Source organism: Bacillus rossius, chromosome 14 (genome assembly GCF_032445375.1).
Source record: "Bacillus rossius redtenbacheri isolate Brsri chromosome 14, Brsri_v3, whole genome shotgun sequence".
Lineage (NCBI taxonomy): Eukaryota > Metazoa > Arthropoda > Insecta > Phasmatodea > Bacillidae > Bacillus > Bacillus rossius.
In genome coordinates, this window is record NC_086341.1 from 24738608 (window position 1) to 24759172 (window position 20565).

The 20565-nt window shown below is 39.4% G+C and overlaps 1 protein-coding gene across 1 annotated transcript; it reads left to right on the forward strand.

Annotated features, from left to right (window-relative positions):
- Positions 1-4033: 4033 nt before the first annotated feature.
- Positions 4034-15226, forward strand: LOC134538725 (dnaJ homolog shv). The gene is made up of 5 exons (XM_063380181.1): positions 4034-4180; positions 5424-5805; positions 10088-10230; positions 12268-12680; positions 14646-15226. The coding sequence occupies exons 1-5, from the start codon at positions 4104-4106 to the stop codon at positions 14708-14710; spliced, it is 1080 nt and encodes a 359-aa protein (XP_063236251.1). The 5' UTR covers positions 4034-4103; the 3' UTR covers positions 14711-15226.
- Positions 15227-20565: the final 5339 nt, after the last annotated feature.

Genomic DNA, 20565 nt, shown 5'->3' on the forward strand with positions numbered 1-20565 from the left:
CACATTAGAGACTGTTCGTCACATGTTGACTGCTCCAGTGGCGAGTTATACACAAGGTCATAATTACATTACACAATACTCTAATTAATTTAGGCTGAAGGCTGCAAGGGGAGCACCCACAAATGTATTAACTTAAATTCACATGTGAGTGACCCGGGCACTCCTACGTCGCACTTTCCTTGGACGGGGTTTTTAATAAAAAGTGGCGTTACTATTAAATTGTGTCTGATATCTAATGAACTGGGGTTGAGGTGGCTGATTAATTAAGACATGGCCCTGGGTTCTACCTGGTCATCAGAGACTCACCTGACTCGGGTGGGCCATAGCTAGGGGTTTGTTCCGTTAGCGGGATCGGATACTAGCAGTTGCAGGTCGGGCTTTGGGGTGGCCTTAGGTCGGACAATGTAAACCCCCCCTCGAGAAGCCCGACCTTGCACCGCTAGTGGCCCCGCCACGTGGGGGCACCCCCAGCTTCGGCAGCAGCTCCATCCAGGTGGTGCTCGCAGTGGCAGCAGCTGGTAGGCTCTGCGCTCTGGTCTCAGGTCGTCCCACATCGAACACCCGGGTGGTGGTCCGTTGGCATTTGGTACGGTGTGGATGGGTATGACCTCCTCTCCAGTTCCAGTATGCCGGGCGGGTTTGGAGTAGAGGCCTCCTCGTCCTCGTCGTCCAGTTCTGTCACCACAGAGGTTGTATCGGCATTGTCGTTCTGCGGTTGTGGCCTAAGGAACTCCCTGGACTCGTTCTTTGGGGGGTGCCAGTTGCTCCGAGTGCGGCTGCGGTGTCTCGCAGCCTGCAGCAGCGCGACGGTGGCCAGGGCGCCGGCCGGCAGGGGCGGCGGCGACCAAGGTCAGGTGGCTCACAACAGGCGGGCAGCAAGCACAGGCGGTGCTTGGTACGACCCGGCTCAGCCTCGCTGACATGCGGGCGCTTCGCGGCCCGTCGTGACAGACAGGTGACAGGTGTAAAGTCCGGGTGATGGTCACATTCGGTGGTGGGTCGGTCGGACATCCAGGTGTCGTGACGTCGACCTGCATTGCGCCAGGCGGATGCAGGGAGCTCAAGCGACCCAGTAGCCATGGTGACGTCATGGTGTGGCGTCCCAATGCTGCCAACTTGCGGCATGCGTGTGGCGTCTTGGGCGTTTTTGTTGTTGCATCAGATGAGCATGAAGTCGGCGTCGGCTTCGCACGCATCTGTCTCGTTTGGCACCTGGCTGTGCTTTGAAGCCAGGCTGGCACCCCGGAGCAAATCCTAGCGGCGGGGCCTCGCTCAGGCGTCTCGGTGTCAGGGTCCTGGACATTGCGTCGTACAGCGTCCTGTTTGTGACTGTGCACTCAGGTGGCGGTGACGAAGGCAGCATGACGTCGAAGCCAGGTGGTGGCGACAATGTGGTGCGACGTGTCGGCGCTGAGTCTGGCGGAGTCCGTGATGAGTTGTGTGACGGAGACGACGCGGGTTGCGTCGGAATGGACTTTCGCGGCATCGGGACGGCAGTCAGGTGCGGTGGTGAGGCCATTCCGCCGTCGGGAGGTGTCTCCGACACGAGGCGGGTTCGGGACGGTGTGGCAGACTGCGGGGGGATGGTGGGCGTCGTGTGTCACTCAGTTGGCTTCGGCGGGTAAAGCGTCATCACAGTCCGGATGAGTGGCGTCAGGTCGACGAAACGTGGTCTCGCTGGTGACGGTGTGTTCGGACTGGTGTCGGGAGGCGTCAGGTCTACGAGAGGTGCTGAGGCTGGTGATTCCGGGACAGGATGCGGCGGGAGTGGGATTGCTGGTGTCAGGATGACGGGCGTTGGTGTCGGGATAAGTGGCGTCGGGTCGACGAAACGTGGTCTTGCTGGATGGCTCAATTGGTGAATTTTTATTTTCTGCTTTGCACTGTCCCCAGCCATCAGGAACTGACAGAAACTTGCATTGTGACAATAGCGACTGAGCGCCCAGACCACCCTGTTCACGCGCTAGTGCCTCTGTGCTGGACTGAACTTGGCATTGATGTACCCTACTCTACGACTCTACATTCGCCAGTTTTAATTTATTGTGACAGCACTGCTCCCATGCCATCTCGATTGATTTAAGTCTACACATATATGGTACAGTCAGGCCACATTTGTGGTACCTGTACATGACAGTTTCTCAACTGTATTCTTTTCTTCTCAAACAGCACCTGTAACTGCTCGGTTCAGTGGTATTAGGTCTTTAAAGATGTATTTCATATGTAATTTTATTGATAGAGGAGTTGACGCCGACCGCCAATGCTCCTCTATGTCGCATAGACCGCTATGCCTCATCAACGTCTCCTAGAAGCGTGTGCACCGAACGCGCCCGTGCGCGCAGCTAAGTGTAGTGCGTGCGTCGAGGCGAACGCCATACAACGAGTGCTACACCGGCGCAAGGATCCGGCCGGGTGTGGCATATCCTTCCGCCGCACTACAACAAATTGTTATAATTATGTTTTTCCACAGGATTTTATTAAACATTATTTTTTATTAATTAATAATTAAGTCTTTGCAAAATCATGTTTAAATGTGCGATTTGTCCCGAACCTGGCCGGTTCAGTTTCCCGCGAAATTCACACGTTTCCGCGGGAGGGCTGGCGGGGGAGGGGGGTCGCGCGCGGCGACACCTGCAGTGTCCTTCCGGGAGCTCGAGGGGCCGGCAGCCTGCGCGCAACGCGGAACCTTCAACCTTTGCATTCACCGACATGTAGTTTTTCAATAGTGTAGTTTCTCTTAAACCTTTTACGTACAGTTCCGCGGTCGGCCTACATTTACCATGACGTACTTAACTTAATTCATCAGTGCTCCGAAATGAGTGTTCTACGTCATACGTAAGTACTGTGGGGAGATGATGTGGATTTACGTCGGCGCTTCACGCCCAACCTAGCCTACCGGCTACCTAGTTTTGGCCCGCACGGGGCAGCCAGCAGGCGACGCGTGCCATCAAACTTTATAACGAGTCAGTCCCTGGGACACACCTAGGCACCACGTAGAGTCGCCGGAGACACGGGCCTACGTGTTGCTAGCCCAGTTTAATTAGAGTTAGGTCATAGTGTAGTGTATTGTGCGTCAGAAATCATGTGCCATATCAGAGTGTATTTTTTGGTAACTATCGCATCACGTGTACAAGTCCGCCCCTCACGCGCATAACAATCGTGAGCCGCCACTGAGGAAGTGAGCTGCGCGTGTGACTAGTCGCGTCGGGCAAACAGTTACGGCCAGAACGGGCAGCACCATGTATTGGGCTGTGCTGTATTAAATTCACCAATTATCTTCAGAAGTTTTGTGTTATTATTCAGGCGTCCCGAGCGGCCATAACAGCTCGGGGGGCCCTACTGCGTTGACCCCTACCTCTAGCCACAAGGCCGAACCTTCCCTGAGATCTCGAACTGAACAAAAATCACGTCTAAATAATCGGAGGTAGTGGGGACGGCGTCAGAGTATGCTTATGTGTTATTTAAGTCTGTGAATTTACATATTATTTCCGGAATGTATTATGGTAACTAGTCGATCTATCTGTCCAAGTCTATCATTTGTGTCCCTTGTGTTTTAATGTAATGTTTTAGAAAGACCAGTTAATTGTTGTCTGCTTTGAAACCACATTGGCAATTAGGTTTCATAATGGTTGCCATCACTGTGAGCTCTTTTTAACGACCTGAAATTTAAGTTACTAACGTACATTTATAATATTTCAGTAATGACTTAAATACCAACTTATAAGTCGAATGGTGTATATATGTATACCAAGGCGATTTTGTATGTATACGATGTTATAATGTCAGTATTGGATGTAGGAAACCTATGTTTTATTTTTATATGATTATGTTAGCCTCTGTGCTATTAACAACAATAAATAAATAAAATAAAAATATCATATACTCTATCGTTTGACACAGGTATTAATGAATACCAGAATCAGTTTACAATATTGATTAATTATAAACAATATAATACAAAAAATTAAAAAAAACAATAATTTCTATGCTAATAAATGAGAGTTACTATCTTCCTCAAACGTTTATATACATTGTCATTGGGTTTTACTGAACCAATCAAGGCAAACCACATAGGGTTGTCTGCCAGGCTGGATGACATAATAACAATGGCAACTGTCAGCGCGTGGTGCTTGTCAGGATTAAAATTGCTATCTTTATTTTGTTTATGCAGTGTTTTAGCTGGGTAAGTAAAAATTTTGATTCCAGAGAAAATGGTGTCATAAAATCTGTACTAATTTTTATATACATATTTATTATCTTCAATATTTTGTCATATATGTTGCTTTGGTTAAGCTGTAAAATAAATATAATTATCAGGTTTGTAGAGTTTTAACTAATTTGGTATCGAGTCTCCCCGGTCAGTTATACTTTTCGACATTTGTTAGATAAACTATATCGTGAATGTGATAAAGACAGAGATAAAATAAATCCTGAAATAATTTTTAAAGCTTTACCTTTCAAAATGGGCCCAGTTAAACTTGTGGTAGGACATTCTACTGTTTTTCCTGATGATTACAGCAGCATTATCTATCAAATGTTACGGGTCAGCAAAGTAAAATGCCTTCATATTTCTCTATTACTTCACCATTCCTCATCCTTCACTTTATTCCAGTTTTCTTCTCTCTCCTCCACTCCTTTAACTATATGCTCTTCGTATCTCTCATTGGTCTTCCATGTGTACTTCAACTTCCATCATTTTCCTAGGCAGCCTCTCTTTTCCCATTCTCTGGACATGGCCATGTCATCTCATACTTGTGTTTCCCGTGATCTCAGTCAAGTCCTGTCCTGATCCTTGTAACTGCCGACATATTCCTCATAAACATAATTCCTATTGCTGTGGTCTTCTGAGCAGATCTCTCATCTACACTCCAAGTCCCTGTTCCATAAGTGACTATGGTCACTATGAGCACTAGCCATGTGTAAGTGCTTAATTTATTGTCTCTGAGACTTTATCATTTTAGCACTGAAGCATGTAAAAAGGTTGAGTTAGGCGATCCACGGTGAGCAAAATAATTTGATAGTTGTGCTGTTTTAGGGGTTATCTAATAATGTAAAGATAAAATTCTTAGAATGTTGTTTCTGCCAATATTTCTTAACCATGTAAAATAGGTATGTTAAAAAAATTACAAAAATTTAATTTTTCCTGTTTTTAATTTGAAATTTCTTGGAGTGTGAGCAGAACATGTACGAAGAGCAGAGTGGTGTAAGTTAGATATGTCATAGATGGAAAATGTGCTTTTATAAATAACCAAACCAAGATCAGGACCTCCAAAAATTCCCGCGTATAGAAGCGCTTCTGCGACTGTGGTTGGTGCATCAGATGGCTTGTAGCATTAACATTTGCATGCTAGTGTTGCATAAAGTAAATCTCTGCTGTGAAAACTAATACCGCATACTATATATAAACTGTTCTCTTTGTCTTTCAGGAGGGATTTCTACTCCATCTTGGGTGTATCTAAAAGTGCGAACACTAATCAGATCAAGAAAGCGTACCGCACGCTGGCCAAAGAGCTGCATCCGGACAAAAACAAAGACGATCCGGATGCGTCCCAGAAATTCCAAGACTTGAGTGCGGCTTACGAGGTCCTCTCCGACTCGGAAAAGCGGCGGACCTACGATCAATGTGGGGAGGAGTGTCTGAAGAAAGATGGCATGATGGATTCCGGAAATCCGTTTGCCAGTTTCTTTGGGGATTTTGGTTTCTTTGGGGGCGGAGGAGGCAACCAACATGAGACTCCAAAGGGTGCAACAATAACCATGGATCTTTATGTAACTTTGGAAGAGTTGTACAATGGTAATTTTGTAGAAGTAAGTATTGTTTTCTTAACGAAGTTTGCGTGATTTTTAGCCTTAAATAATTGTTTCTGCAGGTATTCATACAATTTTGTAGATAATGAACCATGGTCAGAACAACCTTTATTTATTATTATTGTTATTGTTATTAACTCTGATGTTTCACTTTTGATTTCCAAATTGTCCAGCGTTTCTGATGAGAAATATAGAAAGGGGAGGGATATGTACAAGGTAGGTACAGCATAGTTCCTTGTATGCTTGTATTTCAGTAGTGGTGTGATGAGATCTTTTAAAGGAAGGCATTTAACAATATTTAATTTTATTTTACAATAAAAGCAAGTTTTTGATTTTGAATTAAATAGAGGAAATCGGAGCTATATTTTTTTTAATACATGATAATATGAATCCTTTTTTGCATATAAAATTTTCGTAGCATCCTTTTCCCTTCATGCTTCAATATAGATTTTCCTTGAAATGACATTTCAGTCACCACAAAACTGTTAAAGTTAGTTGGCTCTTAATTAAAAGATATACGTAGTTCACTTGTAATTATTAGGTATCATGTAACTAATAGTTTCGTAACATAGAATGAAAGGTTGCTGAAGCATGTCGTGTTAACGGTGAATCATAAAGGGTTTTGTGTAGAAAAGATAAGCCTACCTTAAAAATATTTGAATTTTGAAATTTAATCCAGCCATCTACGAGCTGTCTCGCCAGGTTGTGAAAATCACCCAAAACTCTGCAAAATAAACAGTAACGACGCTGGAAGTTACGGAACCTTAATTTCCATTAAACTTTTGCTTTCATTTTGATTTTTGATGCCCCATTTCAGTGTAGTTAGAGACTGTCCACGTAAGTCACGCTTAAATTATCTTTGATATGAAATGTTTGGTTTTTCTAACATAAAAATCTGCATGATCCTGCGAACAGAGATATATGTTTTTGGATTATGTTTAGTTTTGCTTAATATTTATTTTTAAAAAAGTTGTAAGAAAACTTTATTACAGGGTCCTGAAAAAGTTATCAGTATGTTTGGTACTTATAGATGCTCTTCTCATGTGCTTATGGTGCTGGGAAAAAAAAAAGCACATGAGGGTAGAATATGTTTCCCAGAGCTTGAGTGACAATTCACAGCCTGGGGCAACGTAGGTCTACTGAGGGAGTAGATTCTTTTCGCAGCTGAACTACGGAATAAAGATTATTTTTAGATAGCAAGTCTTTGCTGTATAATGCTAGATTTTTTCAGGGAGATGCCGTAACATTGTTTGTATTGGCGAGAAAAATAGTTCGCAACGTGTCTGCATTCTTGTGCATTCAGTGACTGGGAACGTTGTTGCAAGCAAGTGTCGATTGTTATAGCTTAATAAGTGACAAATCAGGCAACAGTGTGGAAAGAAGTCTTCTGGCCAAGTATTTGTGCTTGGTGGGCAAGAGATTTCCTGTGGGAGTTAGTCAGGGGAAGTCGGGGAATTTGTTTGAAATCCTGCGTAAGGCACAGACAGGGGCGGCTTCAGGGCTAGGCAAATCTGACAACCACCAGCTCCCCCCGACTAGCAAGGCCCCACACTGGAGCATTAGATTTTTGTGTTTTCCTTGTTTGTCTAGTTTTCCGTTTAAAATGTGGTCTTTAATGGGGAAAGGAAAATTAAATTGTTATAGCATGTACCTAGTTCAAAGTGTTGACCAGTGCCCATTTCAGTTCATGATTTCGTAGCAGAAAAGCTTTAAAAATTTTATTTCCTGATATAAAGACGCAATTTCATTGTAAGAGTTTGTAAGACCAACTCTAGGATAACTTCTCAGGAAAGAAAATTAAAATTTATTACGATAAATTGGCAACACCATCGTTGAAATTTAGATTCCAGATTGGCTTGAAGAAAGATTGGTTTGAAAGAGTTTATTTTGAATATTTTCTGGTGGAAGGCCTGGGAGATATTGCATACACCCCATTCCTTCTGGCAAGGCATTGTGACCTCGTGGAAGTACATGGCAAAAGCCCAGCTAAGTCCAGGGCCGCCTCTGGGCATTGAAATTCCCCATGCCAGCAATGTGAAGGGAAAATGTCATGGTCGAGTTTGCCAGCACCCAGCCACTGAAGGAATTATTATTTTTTTAAATGGATGCTTTAATGCATTGTTAAACACTAATACTATAACATGGCATATACCTGGTTCTATTACATTCAAAAAGAAATATAGAAAGAGGTGAGAGAACTAGACCTGTTATGGGGATTGTGAGGGTTGGATTGTCTTTCTTTCTGTGAGAAAATGGCAAAATAAAAAGAAAATATCTAAAATAATTAGTCAAGAAATTCAGGGATAAGTCAGGTAAATTTTACTACAGATTCATGGAGGCACCTTGTTGAAGCTAAGAAAATATTAAAAATATTCATGAAATTTTTGATGTATAAACATCTTAGCTCTCAGTATATGGCATATGGTAGGAGTAATTTCGTGAAAATGGAACTGAAGTCAATGAATGAAAATGTGGGACAAAGATGGACCCATGTGCAGCAACATAAACATGTATATAGTCACTGTTGTGATAATTAAGGTACTATACCAAACATATTGGTGTGCCAAATAAAACTTTATGATAGTGAAGCTACCCTGATATATATTTGTTAAAACTAAAATGTTTAAAGTAAAAAGTAATCTCGAGTTTGAAAATACATTACAAGAATGGCATTACACTGCATTGATACATAGTCTGCTTCCTAAACTCAAATTGTCCCGGTAGCTTAGTGGTAGAATGTGTGCTAGTTAAACTAAAGGGACGTGGTTCAAAAATTAGTGGAAAATTTTTAAAAACATTTTTTTTAATAACGTTATAATACAATTATATTGTATTATAATAATTTTAATTCAGCTCAGTAAGGTTAAGGTTTGTAGGAAGTATTTACAGACTGATTTCAGTTGTTTAAGCATTAGATAACAAATGTACAGACATATACTTAGTGTTATATATGTTTTAAAATGTTTCATGTTAATATTTTAGTAATGTATAACTTCTAACGTATGGGGAAACTTTATAGTATTAACTGTTTGATGAATTTTTACCAGATGGGCAGTATTTTAAAAATTCCTGGTAAAAAATCAGATCTAGAGCCAGGGTTTAGTATTTGTTCAAGTCTTTTTTGGAGCTGTTTCATTGTATAGTTTAACCTTTCGCTCTGAAAATGAAATGGTTTAATAGTCGATGTAGCTGCTCCGGCACCCAACAAATTCTAGTAGCGGGTGCGGAACTACTTGTGATTTACGTCCAGAAATTTAGTTTAGAGCACATCACTGGCAAGTACTGAAGTACTCGCTCACGTTTTTCCCCTCTTATTCCACAAAAATACCTGGATTTTTTTGAAAGTGCTTATTCACTTGTGCGAGTATTCCTCATGCTGGTATCCTTGTCTTCTATGACAGTAGACAAGACAGGGTGATGTTAACTCTTGAACTAGAGCTCCTAGATTATGTGTTAAGTCACAGATTCAATCTCTGTCCTGTTAATGACTAAGATTCACGAGCACAGAGTTGGCATCTTGGTGATTGGGAGCCAACTATAATCATTACAATTTTATCTTCCCTTTTTCCCCTCCCTCATCCCTGCATATATCACTCAAGAAACAATGCAACATAAGTTCAATTATATTTTGGAAAATGTTTTCGGAAAAGGAAAAAAATTCCATAAAATATACATTACAAAAATATTGTTAATTGTATTTATGATGTATGACATTAAGAACAGTAACACTAGCTCTACTCTAAAGTTTAATTATTGACTACTTGAATAATTTAATATATGAATGTAAGAATTAATTCTTCTTTTATAATTCAGATGCTTTGGTATTTAATACCCTCAAATGCCATTTCGAGGATCACTATGCGTGTAATTAAAATGTCAAATGAGTCTTGTACCAAACTGTAGATAACTGTTATCACCCAGTGGTTTATGTAGATCCTGTCTGGCAAGCTTACGGTTGCACATGTTGGTCATTCCAGATAAGATAATGTATTTCTGACATTACCTCCAATTCTAAACTATTTTCATCATTATGTGTTTGAAGCAGATATTCATTGCTGTCGGTTAGTTTTATTCAGAGATCATGTTGTTTTTGGTCAACCTGAAATGTCACCCATCATTAAGGTTGGTTTAGAAAATTTCCCCTCCTTGAATTTTTCTGGTTACTCCCTTGAGCTCGGAATTAGTATTTGATGTGATGTTTTGTACAATAGCCCCTCTCCTGGAGTCTCCGCCTGCTCTCGTGGATGAGTGATGGGGATCGTGATTGTTTGCCTCCCGCCAGGTGACTCGGAATAAGCCCGTGATGAAGCCGGCGCACGGCACCAGGAAGTGCAACTGCCGGCAGGAGATGGTGACCAGGCAGCTGGGCCCCGGCCGGCTGCAGATGATGCAGCAGACTGTCTGCGACGAGTGCCCCAACGTGAAGTGAGTGCCTGCTCCGAGTGTCCTTCAAACTCCTCGAGCATGTGGATGGTCATGTAGCAGGGATGTCGGAACAGGGGGGGCAGCAGGGGCGAGTCGCCCCCCTCTTATTCCCGGAATAAATGTTTGGTTCTAGCAGAATTTTTCTCAACCAGTAGTTACAAACGTTGCATTGGTGATCACATTGATTAGAAAATCAAATTTATGATTGTCAATATACTGTAAAATGATTGCAAATTCCTAGATAGTATTTTATTTAAATTGTACCACATCTACTGTCAGAGTAGTATTTAATACATACTCCGTCATCAAATTCTTGGAATGGTATATTTAAAATTTTGGTTCGGAAACTCATTAAATAGCACAATTTTGCATCTAAAATTCCAAATTTTTCCGGGGGAGGGCCCCCCCCGACCCCCCGCTCTAGTACTGAGGTAAGTGTGATACATCTTTTCCCTCCCCCCCCCCCCCCCCCCCCCCCCTAATTCATGAAAACGTACCGACGTCCCTGTCATGTAGTCAACACTTATTGGGCTGATCAATATTATTTTACTTAAAAAAAAAAAATCTTAGAAAATAACGTAAATTACTAAAGCATCAAGCTTATTGGCCAAGGGCCACAGGTATTCTTGAATAATCTGATATTCAAGTCAAGATTTAAAATAAAATAATTTTTTGATTATTTGTTACCAATGGTCTAAGTAGATTAACATCTATGAAGCCAAGAAGACTTATTAAGAAATTGGGATTTGTTTATTGCTTCATAGTACATAGATGCATTTTTTTTATTACATGTAATAAATAGTGCAATTATGATTACAAATTACTAAAACATACTTTGTTTTTATATAGCTTATCAGTTTGATCAAAAACACTTTTCCAAATCAAAATTTTCCAAGGTTAAGAAAATGCATTGCCAATTTTTTTTTAATGGATTTTCACAACACTATTTTATTTTTCCATAAATAATTCTATATTTTTCATTTTACTGTATTTTGCATCAATTTTTTTTTTCTAGGACTCAAGTAAAGTTTGAAGAAAACAAATTTCATTGTGTTGTTACAAGTGGGGGGGGGGGGGGGGGGGAAATGGGTTCATAAGGATAGTCCAGTTAATTTTATGTAGTTTTATTTCCTGCTAATATTTAAATTACTAATTAAATAACTCCACTTAATGTCTGTTCACAAATCACTAAATATCTGTCCAGTCCAGTAACACAGTTCACACTCCTCGCTGGAGCTAGGCTCAACAGTGGTTTGCGCCTTACCACACACAGTCTCGTGGCACTAGAACACACTCGCACGGACCTGTCGCTCCACGTCGCGCCACTTTCAAGGAGCTCTTCGCCGAACTCGCACTTCACTCACCTCTCCTGTTGGAACTCTGCGGAGGCCGGTGTCACTGCTTTTGTACTCGTTGGTTGTTTTTTTCTGGAACTGACTGGAGTGGTTGTGACGTGTCGCGCCATCCCGGGCCAACCTGATGCTCGAAACATCCATGCAGCGGCCGCGGTAAGTCCGCGGAATTCTCAGGCCGCTAAGGGATATATGGCAGCGCCCAAGAGGCAGGGGGGTGGCGAGGCTAGGCTGCCCTAACCCCGAAGGTATGCGTGCGTGACATCAGTGGCTGTCCGGGAGCACTGGCTGGGCAGACTGTCAAGCAGGTACCTGGCTCGCACCGCAGCCTTGGTTCCAGCACGCTTTGTGACAGAATGTCTGAATTCGATTCAGAAAAGTTTTGATATTCATGAATAAATTTATACCAATTCAAAATTTAAATCAAATAAAAAACACATTCTTGTCATGTTCAGGCTGGTGTTGTTCTTACATGTTCAGGCTGGTGTTGTTCATGTTCAGGCTGGTTTATTACATGTTCAGGCTGGTGTTGTTCTTGCATGTTCAGGCTGGTGTTGTTCAGGCTGGTGTTGTTGTTGCCATGTTCAGGCGGGTGTTGTTGCCATGTTCAGGCTGGTGTTGTTCTTACATGTTCAGGCTGGAGTTGTTGTTGCCATGTTCAGGCGGGTGTTGTTGCCATGTTCAGGCTGGTGAACGAGGAGAGGCTGCTCGAGATAGAGATCGAGCAGGGCATGGTGGACGGCCAGGAGATCAAGTTCGTGGCGGAGGGGGAGCCGCACCTGGACGGCGACCCGGGCGACCTGGTGTTCAAGGTGAAGGCGGTGCCGCACCCCACGTTCGAGCGGCACGGCGACGACCTCCACACCAACGTGACGGTGTCGCTGCAGGACGCGCTGGTGGGCTTCACGGCCGACGTGCGGCACCTGGACGGCCGTGTGGTGCAGGTGGCGCGAGACAAGATCACCTGGCCGGGGGCGCGCATACGCAAGAAAGGGGAGGGCATGCCCAACTACGACAACAACAACCTCCATGGCAACCTCTACATCACCTTCGACGTTGAGTTCCCCAAGGCAGAGCTGTCCGACGAGGAGAAAGAAGGTAGCTATGTATTTTCAGTTCTATATTTTCTAATGCTAATGAGTTCTGGAAAACATTGGAAAGCTGGAAATGTCTGGGAAAACCTGAAAATGGTAGGGGAATCCTGGAAAATGACAGAGGAAACCTGTAAACACCAGGGGAAATATGGAATCACCAAGGGAAATCTGGAAATGATAGGTATAGCTTGGAAAGTTCAGGGAAATCAATTAAATCACTCTAGCTGTAAATTTAAATTGAGATACAGCGCCAGCTATTTTAAACAGCGACAGCTCATTGAAGTAATGAATATAATTTTTAGGAATGTTGCTTTTACAATCTAAAATTTACAGATTTTGGCCGGAGTAAGTGTGGGAAATAGGCTATGTACGTCTTTTGATCTCTACTTTTTCCTTTATTTAAATTAATTGCTGTGTTGAATTGTACTCTACAGCAAGCGTTTTCTGTAAATGTACACGGCGCACCAATGAGTTACATCCCATGATTATATGAATCAACGGGTATAGTATGTACCTATCAAACATGTTCTGTTAGACTTAAATTACATTTTCTAAATAAAATTACAAATTAGAGGTTAACGACTCGGCATTGGGGTTACGTTAAGACTTTGAAGGTGATGAGATGAAACTGGAGAATCAATGGATTGGATTAGCGGGGGAAAGGAAGTGCCCTGATAAAACCAACCGATTCATGGTAATGTTCATTGTGTTTCCTACTTGTGAAAAATCTGGGTTTGACCACATCGGAAAATGAACCCGCACAACCACAGTGGCCCTCAGAAAATATTTTGATAATACATTTTCATAATTTGATTTTTCCCAAATTCATTTGTTCATCCGGATTTGGTTATCCTGGAATATCTGCGTTACCAATTGATCAAACAAGATTCAATGAACATGGTTCATACCATTTAAAGATTATAACTTTTTGTTTGTTCGTATTTCATTATTTATTAAGTGAGGTAGGTTTTTTTTTGTGATCTGCAAGATAATATTTTACATTAAATTGTAAATAACATGTAAAACCTTTTTGTGAATGTATTTTTCCTGAAAATAGGAGGAAAAAATATTTTTGAATTACAGGATGTTCATAAAAGAATGTCCCATTTTTAATGATATGTATTTTATAACAGTTTAATTTGGAATATTTACTACAAATCATACATAAAATTGAAGGTAAACTAACAAAGTTTTTCTTACAATTGTTCAATATGTTCACCTTTAGTTACATGGCATACATCAAACCTAAAGTCCAATTATTCCCACACTTTGGTTAACATGTCTGGAGTAATAAAAGCAATATCCTCTTCAATTATGTATCTCAACTCTGGCAGATCATTAGGTAGCAGCAGAACGTAGACAAAATCTTTCATAAAGCCCCAAAGGAAAAAATCACATGGCGTTATGTCAGGTGAACGTGGAAGCCAGTGAAAAAAGAGCTCTGTCATATCGACCATTATGACCAATTCAATGGTCAGGGATTTTGATGATTAACCACTCTCGTACAAAAGATTTCAACAGGGAGGGGCCCCATATTGTTGCAGAATAAATTTTACAAGTTCATCCTATGCTAATTGGGGGAGTGAGCCGTTCTTTCGATCTGCAAGCGAGAAAACAACAAAGCAGTATTCATGCATGCGCTTATCTAAAACGGTTTGAGTTGCTCTTTAATTGTAACATTGAACCAACACACTATATACCTTACAGTTTATACTATTATAATTTATAATTGGGTAATTCTTTCATGGACATATTGATACTGAGCTTAGAAAATGGTTCCTTAAAATAACTACTGATATTTTTCTGCCTCTCATTTAGGGTTTGTTTGATTTTTGGTTTTACAAGACTATTAAACAAAGAAGTAGAGAAATTTTGGCTTCTCTTGGAATAGGTACTGAAACACTGCTAGCAAATTTTGCAAAAAAATAGTGGAAACGGTGCTTGACTCTGTTTCGTTTTCTTTTTGTAGCAATCAAGAAGATTCTCAAGCAAGGCTCCACAAAGAAAGTGTACAATGGACTACACACGTTTTAACGTCAGACCTCTAAGTGAATTCGGAGCTGCGTTTCGACTTGAAATTCCTCGCTGAGCTCTTCATCTGGCATGAAGTAGCAAGTACAAACATTTCTTACTGTTGATTCCAACTGTATGCAGTGAAGATATCCTCCCCCTTTGTCACTTGATTTTTTGCATCTTGTGACGTGCGTCTATGAACCGGGTTTGGAAGATGTGTTTCAAAATGTTGTGTGTGATTTGTAAATTGGGCATTGAAACTTTACTGTGAAAACTTTGTGTGCTTGTGCGTGTGTTTGTTTTATGTATTCAGTAAGGAACATGTAATGTGAATTTAATAGGACAGAAAAATTTTAGACCTTGTGACAGAGCTATCGAAGTACCACTTGTTAAGTTATTGTTATCGAAATTACGGAACTACATATTTGATTAGAGTTGCTCAACAAATTTTTAGTGTTCTCAGTGTGATTTTCTTGAAAGAGTGGCTTGTTTATCAGATGTTCTTTAAAAAGAAGTACATACATTGTTTTTTTGTTATTTTGATGTTTTAATGAAATATTTTAAGTTCCTGACCCTAGGTTTCCAGTTTTATTTAGTTAGCCAGAAAAAGTTTTCCTGAATGTTATGTACAAGAAGATACTTAATTTTTAGTGTGTTGAGATGACAATCTGTCTGGTTTCTTTGAACAATCAAATGGGGTCAGTGATTTGAGATGGTCCATTTTTCTATTTCACTCCACCTCTAATGGCCTCTGTGCCAATGAAATGGTAAAAACACCCCAATTTTTTCTTTTGAACAACAAAACTTTGAAATTATGTGCACCACATGATTAATTTGCTAAACAGGATTTATATACAGGGTTCCCGCATATAGAGAAAATATGGAAAATTGGGAAAATTCTGAGAACTGGAAAAATTGTCTTCAAAACCTGTTAAACACTAGATAAATAGAACAAATTTTGAAGTTAACAAGCTGTAATAGTAATTTTTAATACTAGTGTGTTCCTCAAATGTCTTTAAGCCAGTCTGTATTTTAATGAAAAATTGCGTTGGTGAAAAATCTGTTTTCATCATTAATTAAACTTAAGAGATGCAATCAATGAATGAACTGATTATGGATGTAATGATTTGAAGCACAATCAAATGCCAATAGACCTGGTTACAATCATTAATGTGTTTTAAATTTTGACCAAATATAGTGGTTTTATGTTACACATTGGCAGCTTGGATTGCATCTAAATGATAACATATTCTGCGGTAAAAGATTTTATGGTCACTTTGACAGGTGCATGGTTTGAATGTAATCCAGTGAGTATGTGCAATTTAATATAGTTGATTATCCTGCAAGATTTATGAGGCAAGGAAAATAAGGAAATTGTTTAGAGTAAGAGAGTGGGAACCTTGTATGTATAGTCCATCTCATGCTTAAAAAGCAGTGCAGAGCAATTGGCACCCACTGTTCCTATATTGATACAACCCAGCTTGCTATCATTAAAATTATTAATTTTCTATACCATTGATAATTATAAAAAGTTAATTTTTATTTTTTAAATTTTACTATTTGTTGATTTTTCTGAGACCATAACATAGTGTACTTTGACAGTATTAATACAGTTGTGTACATTCTAAAAAAAAAAATTACCAATTCTAAATATCAATTATTATTTCACAGGAAAAAAAAAACTATATCAGTTGGTCACTATCAATATAACAAGGCATTCCATTTATTATATGCTATGGGAAAACACAGACAAATTTTTAATACTTAATGGTATAAAATAAAAAGATGCCAAAATTTGTTGAAACAAAGATGGTGTCTTTCAGTACATTTCCTTAGAAGTAAGAATTGAATACTATCAGATGATGCTCTTCATGAAATACAACACTATTAGTTCCTATACATCACCACTTACAGAATTTTTTTTCTAATAAGGCACAAATTTGAAACCATTTTTATCTACCAAAAATCTGATAGTGCACTATCATTGGCAATTATTGAGATTGGATGTAAGTTCACAACCAGTGTTGCAGCATGGTATTTTGAGATGGGTGTGTTCAAGTATGTGGGCCTGTATATAATTAATGGGTCTGTAGTCTTTATTCACAAGGGAACATTTTTTTGAAAACCGTATGCTATAAATCTTACAAATGAAGTTAATGTTTCATGTTATTGCTGTGCTTGATGCTGCTTTGAATCCTTATGAATGATCACTGATAGCTTTGATAACGTTGCATCCTGGGTAAAACAAAATCAGTTCACAATAAACATGGGTGTACTGTAGTCATTCATCGACTGGAATTTTTTAACATTTCATTTTGAGATATTACAAAACTGAGTATCTGTAAATGTTAGTAAGTCTACTGTTAGTTGTGAATGAAATTAATGTGTAAATTATGTGTGAGTTTTGAGTAAAATGGCCTTAGGTTGTACTTAGATTAATACATTAAAAATTGTTATGTTAGAAACATTAGTTTTACAATGCTGGAAAAGTCTAGTTAGATGTAGAGTAAGCTCAACCATTCCTGTGGAAAAAAGGAGGAGCGGATAAACCCTCCCACATCTTTCACTGTAGACATGTACTTGAATAACGTAGTTTTAGAACACAAAAAAAAAAAAAAAAATTTGGACGGCAAATGAACTGAATTATTTTATTTAAAGATGTATACATGTATATCGACAAATATTTACTATCCAACTTGTGATGTATTAAAAATGAAAAGACTTCAAATCTCTTTTACTTACCACGTAAATTGAATCAAAAATGTTGGAAATAGTGGAATTAATATGTGGTGGTGATATGAGGTGTTGCCAGGAAAGGGTTTTTGGTTGGTTTGAAAAGAAAAGGGGGTTTGCCAAGATGAGTTCTTGCCCAGGGTAGTTACATCCCTGCGGCGTGCATTGTGGAAGCAGCAGGCACGATAGTGATAGTGAAATGTGCAATCGTGGAATGGGCCTTATTAAAATGACATGTTACGCAAATACAGCCTTCTTTGTATTAAGTCCCTCCTGTAAATACTTCCTGGAGCAGCCTTCGAAGTTTGGTACCCGCAGCTGAAACTCTAATGTGGTTTGAGCGGGAGGGCATGAGGCCTTTCACCCTTCCCGTCCTTCACATTCCCCCGTGCAACACTAGGTTAGCAGGCTGTCGGGGTGGCGTGACCTCGCCGCGGCTTTAGCGAAGGGGTGGGGAGGGGAGGAAGAAGCGTCGCGTCGGGTGAAACCACTGCGCATGCGCGCGGCCCGGGGAGAGGGATGAAGTAGGGGGGAAGAGGGGGTGCCCGGGCCATCAGTCGGAACGTTGCACTGGCAGGGCTTGGATGGGCCTTTCGTCCAGGGGTGGCTAGCAGCCACCCCCAGCAAGCCAGCCGCCGCCTGCACCGCCGCTGACCACAGTGAGTGCCTGCCGCCTCGAAGCGATGACAAGCACGCACTGTTTCTTGACAGGTTCTTCAGCGCTCATTCGGACTTTTAACATCTGAACCAACACAATAAATTAATTAGACCTAAGTATCTATCATTTTCGAAGTATTACATATTAAAAAAAATTTCCCGTTAGCAAATTGCAAATCGAGTACAGTAGCCCCAGGATTAATTAAGCTTTTATTTTACTGCGATAAACTTATATTAAAAATCGGTCTCCGTAAAGTATTCATAATTTCAATGGATGCAATATTTTAGATGTACTTTGTATGCCAATAAACGCATTGTTTGAACATATTTTCTATCGTATTTGACACACGGGTAGCTTAAATTTAACATTAGATTAAGTTTAAACTATTTGATCAATATTTGCCCATGTTTTCGATCGAAATAACCTTGGGCGAATTATTGTGTCCACACTAAAGAAGTCGTTGGCTCTTATAATTATTTATACATGGTATTTGTTCTGGGGCCACAATAATCTGTACCTAATTTTCTTATCACATCAACAATATTTACAGCCGTCAAATGTCCGAATGTTGACTGAAGTACGTATCAAAATAAAGTGGCACGTTGTGACACGTCCAGCACATATTATTAACATGAAAAATTGAACTAACCACGAAAGCATGAACATGGCATAGTGTTGCCGCTCTTACTTTAAGGACGAGTTTAAATACAACACAAGAAACGCAAGTTAAAAAAAAGTTTAATAAGTACGGTTTCAGATATCCCTATATAAATCACGCAAAACGCAAACATCGGCTTACGTTACCGCCTTACATACTCGAAATGTTTCGAAAAATTTTAAACATGTGCATAGAAGACTACTGTAAAATAAGAGCAATATAAACAGAGGGGTTAATAGAAATAGTCATCAATTCAAAGAATCATTAAATACAAAATTCAGTCATTAATATCACTAAATATAGTAAATAGAAAAATTAAAGACTTTTTATTCACCCTGTTTTACGGTACAATCTCGTTTTTATCACGCGGAACACATTTTCTCTTATTAGACTATTGAACTGAAGAAGCAAATTAAGCTTTTAAGTCAAATTATTAGGAATTTTACGCATTTTCATGTAGAAAAAAATTATCAAAAGAAGCCCGATGCAGAAAAACGTTTCTACGGCTTTAAATGTTCAAATTCTTATGAGTTAATGGTTAATTGAGTCCTTTATAAACTACCGTAGTTTTCTTGCGTTATTTATAGATTTTCAAAGTTTTCTTGCGTTATTTATAAAATATCGTAGTTTTCTTACGTTCTTTTTAAACTACTGTAGTTTTCTGGCTTTCTTTATAAAATACCGTATTTTTCTTTTGTTCTTTAAAGAACTTACATATTTTACTTGTGTTCTTTATAAACCATTGTAGTTTTCTTGTGTTTTTTTTTATAAATTACCGTAGTTTTCTTGCGTTATTTTTAGACTACCGTTGTTTTCTTGCGTTAAATATAAAATACCATTGTCTTCTTGCATTATTTATAAACTATAGTAGTTTTCTGGCTATCTTTTTAAATACCGCAGTTTTATTGCGTTCGCTAAAGAACTTGCATAGTTTTCTTGAGTTCTTTATGAAATATAGTTTTCTAGCGTTTTTTATAAAATACCGAATTTTTCTTGTGTTTTTTATAAACTACCGTTATTTTCTTGCGTTTTTTATAAACTACCGTAGTTTTATTATGTTTGTTGCGTGACTTGTCCTTGCGTTGTTACGTTTCTTACCTAAGATTGTGTTTCGCGCATGGGAAACTTCCGGAAATTTTGGGACAACATTATGGCACCATCTTAAATTCAAACCAAAATGAATATTAAACATATATCTAATAACTAACTAAACTACAAAATTAAGAATAAACGTTTTAGACACAATATCGTGGGATTTCAGAGAAATTGTAGCTCTATATTGCTGTCAAGAATGAGACAAAAGATTGAATTTGCCGAATTAACTTATGTCTGAACATCCCCTATGCTTCCACACTTTTTGCAGACACGGAAAAGTACTTATTTAATTAGCTATTAGAAAACACCATATAATAAACAACTATACCAAACAATTTTTTGAAATTAATCTACGCTATGTTATATTCTGTGGAGAAAAGGTATAAACTGATGAAATTATTGTTTTCAATATATTATACTATCCTATAACTAAGACTTTACTCTTAAAAGTAATTAGGTAAGTAATGAAGCCGTATATTAATAAGCTAAGACATGATAAATTTAATAAGCCTTTAAATTAAAACTTACATTTTGCAAAATGAATGAATTACTAGATTAGAGTTTAAAGTTTCGTCTACAGAATGGTCATTAACGCGAAAGCATGAGATTCATTGACTCCAATTAGACCCGAACATGTCCGAAGTACACCGGATTGAAAATTCTAGTTTGGAGTTAAAAATGAAACACCATTTTACGAGATTTCCCAATTTTAACAATTTTATAGTATTTTAA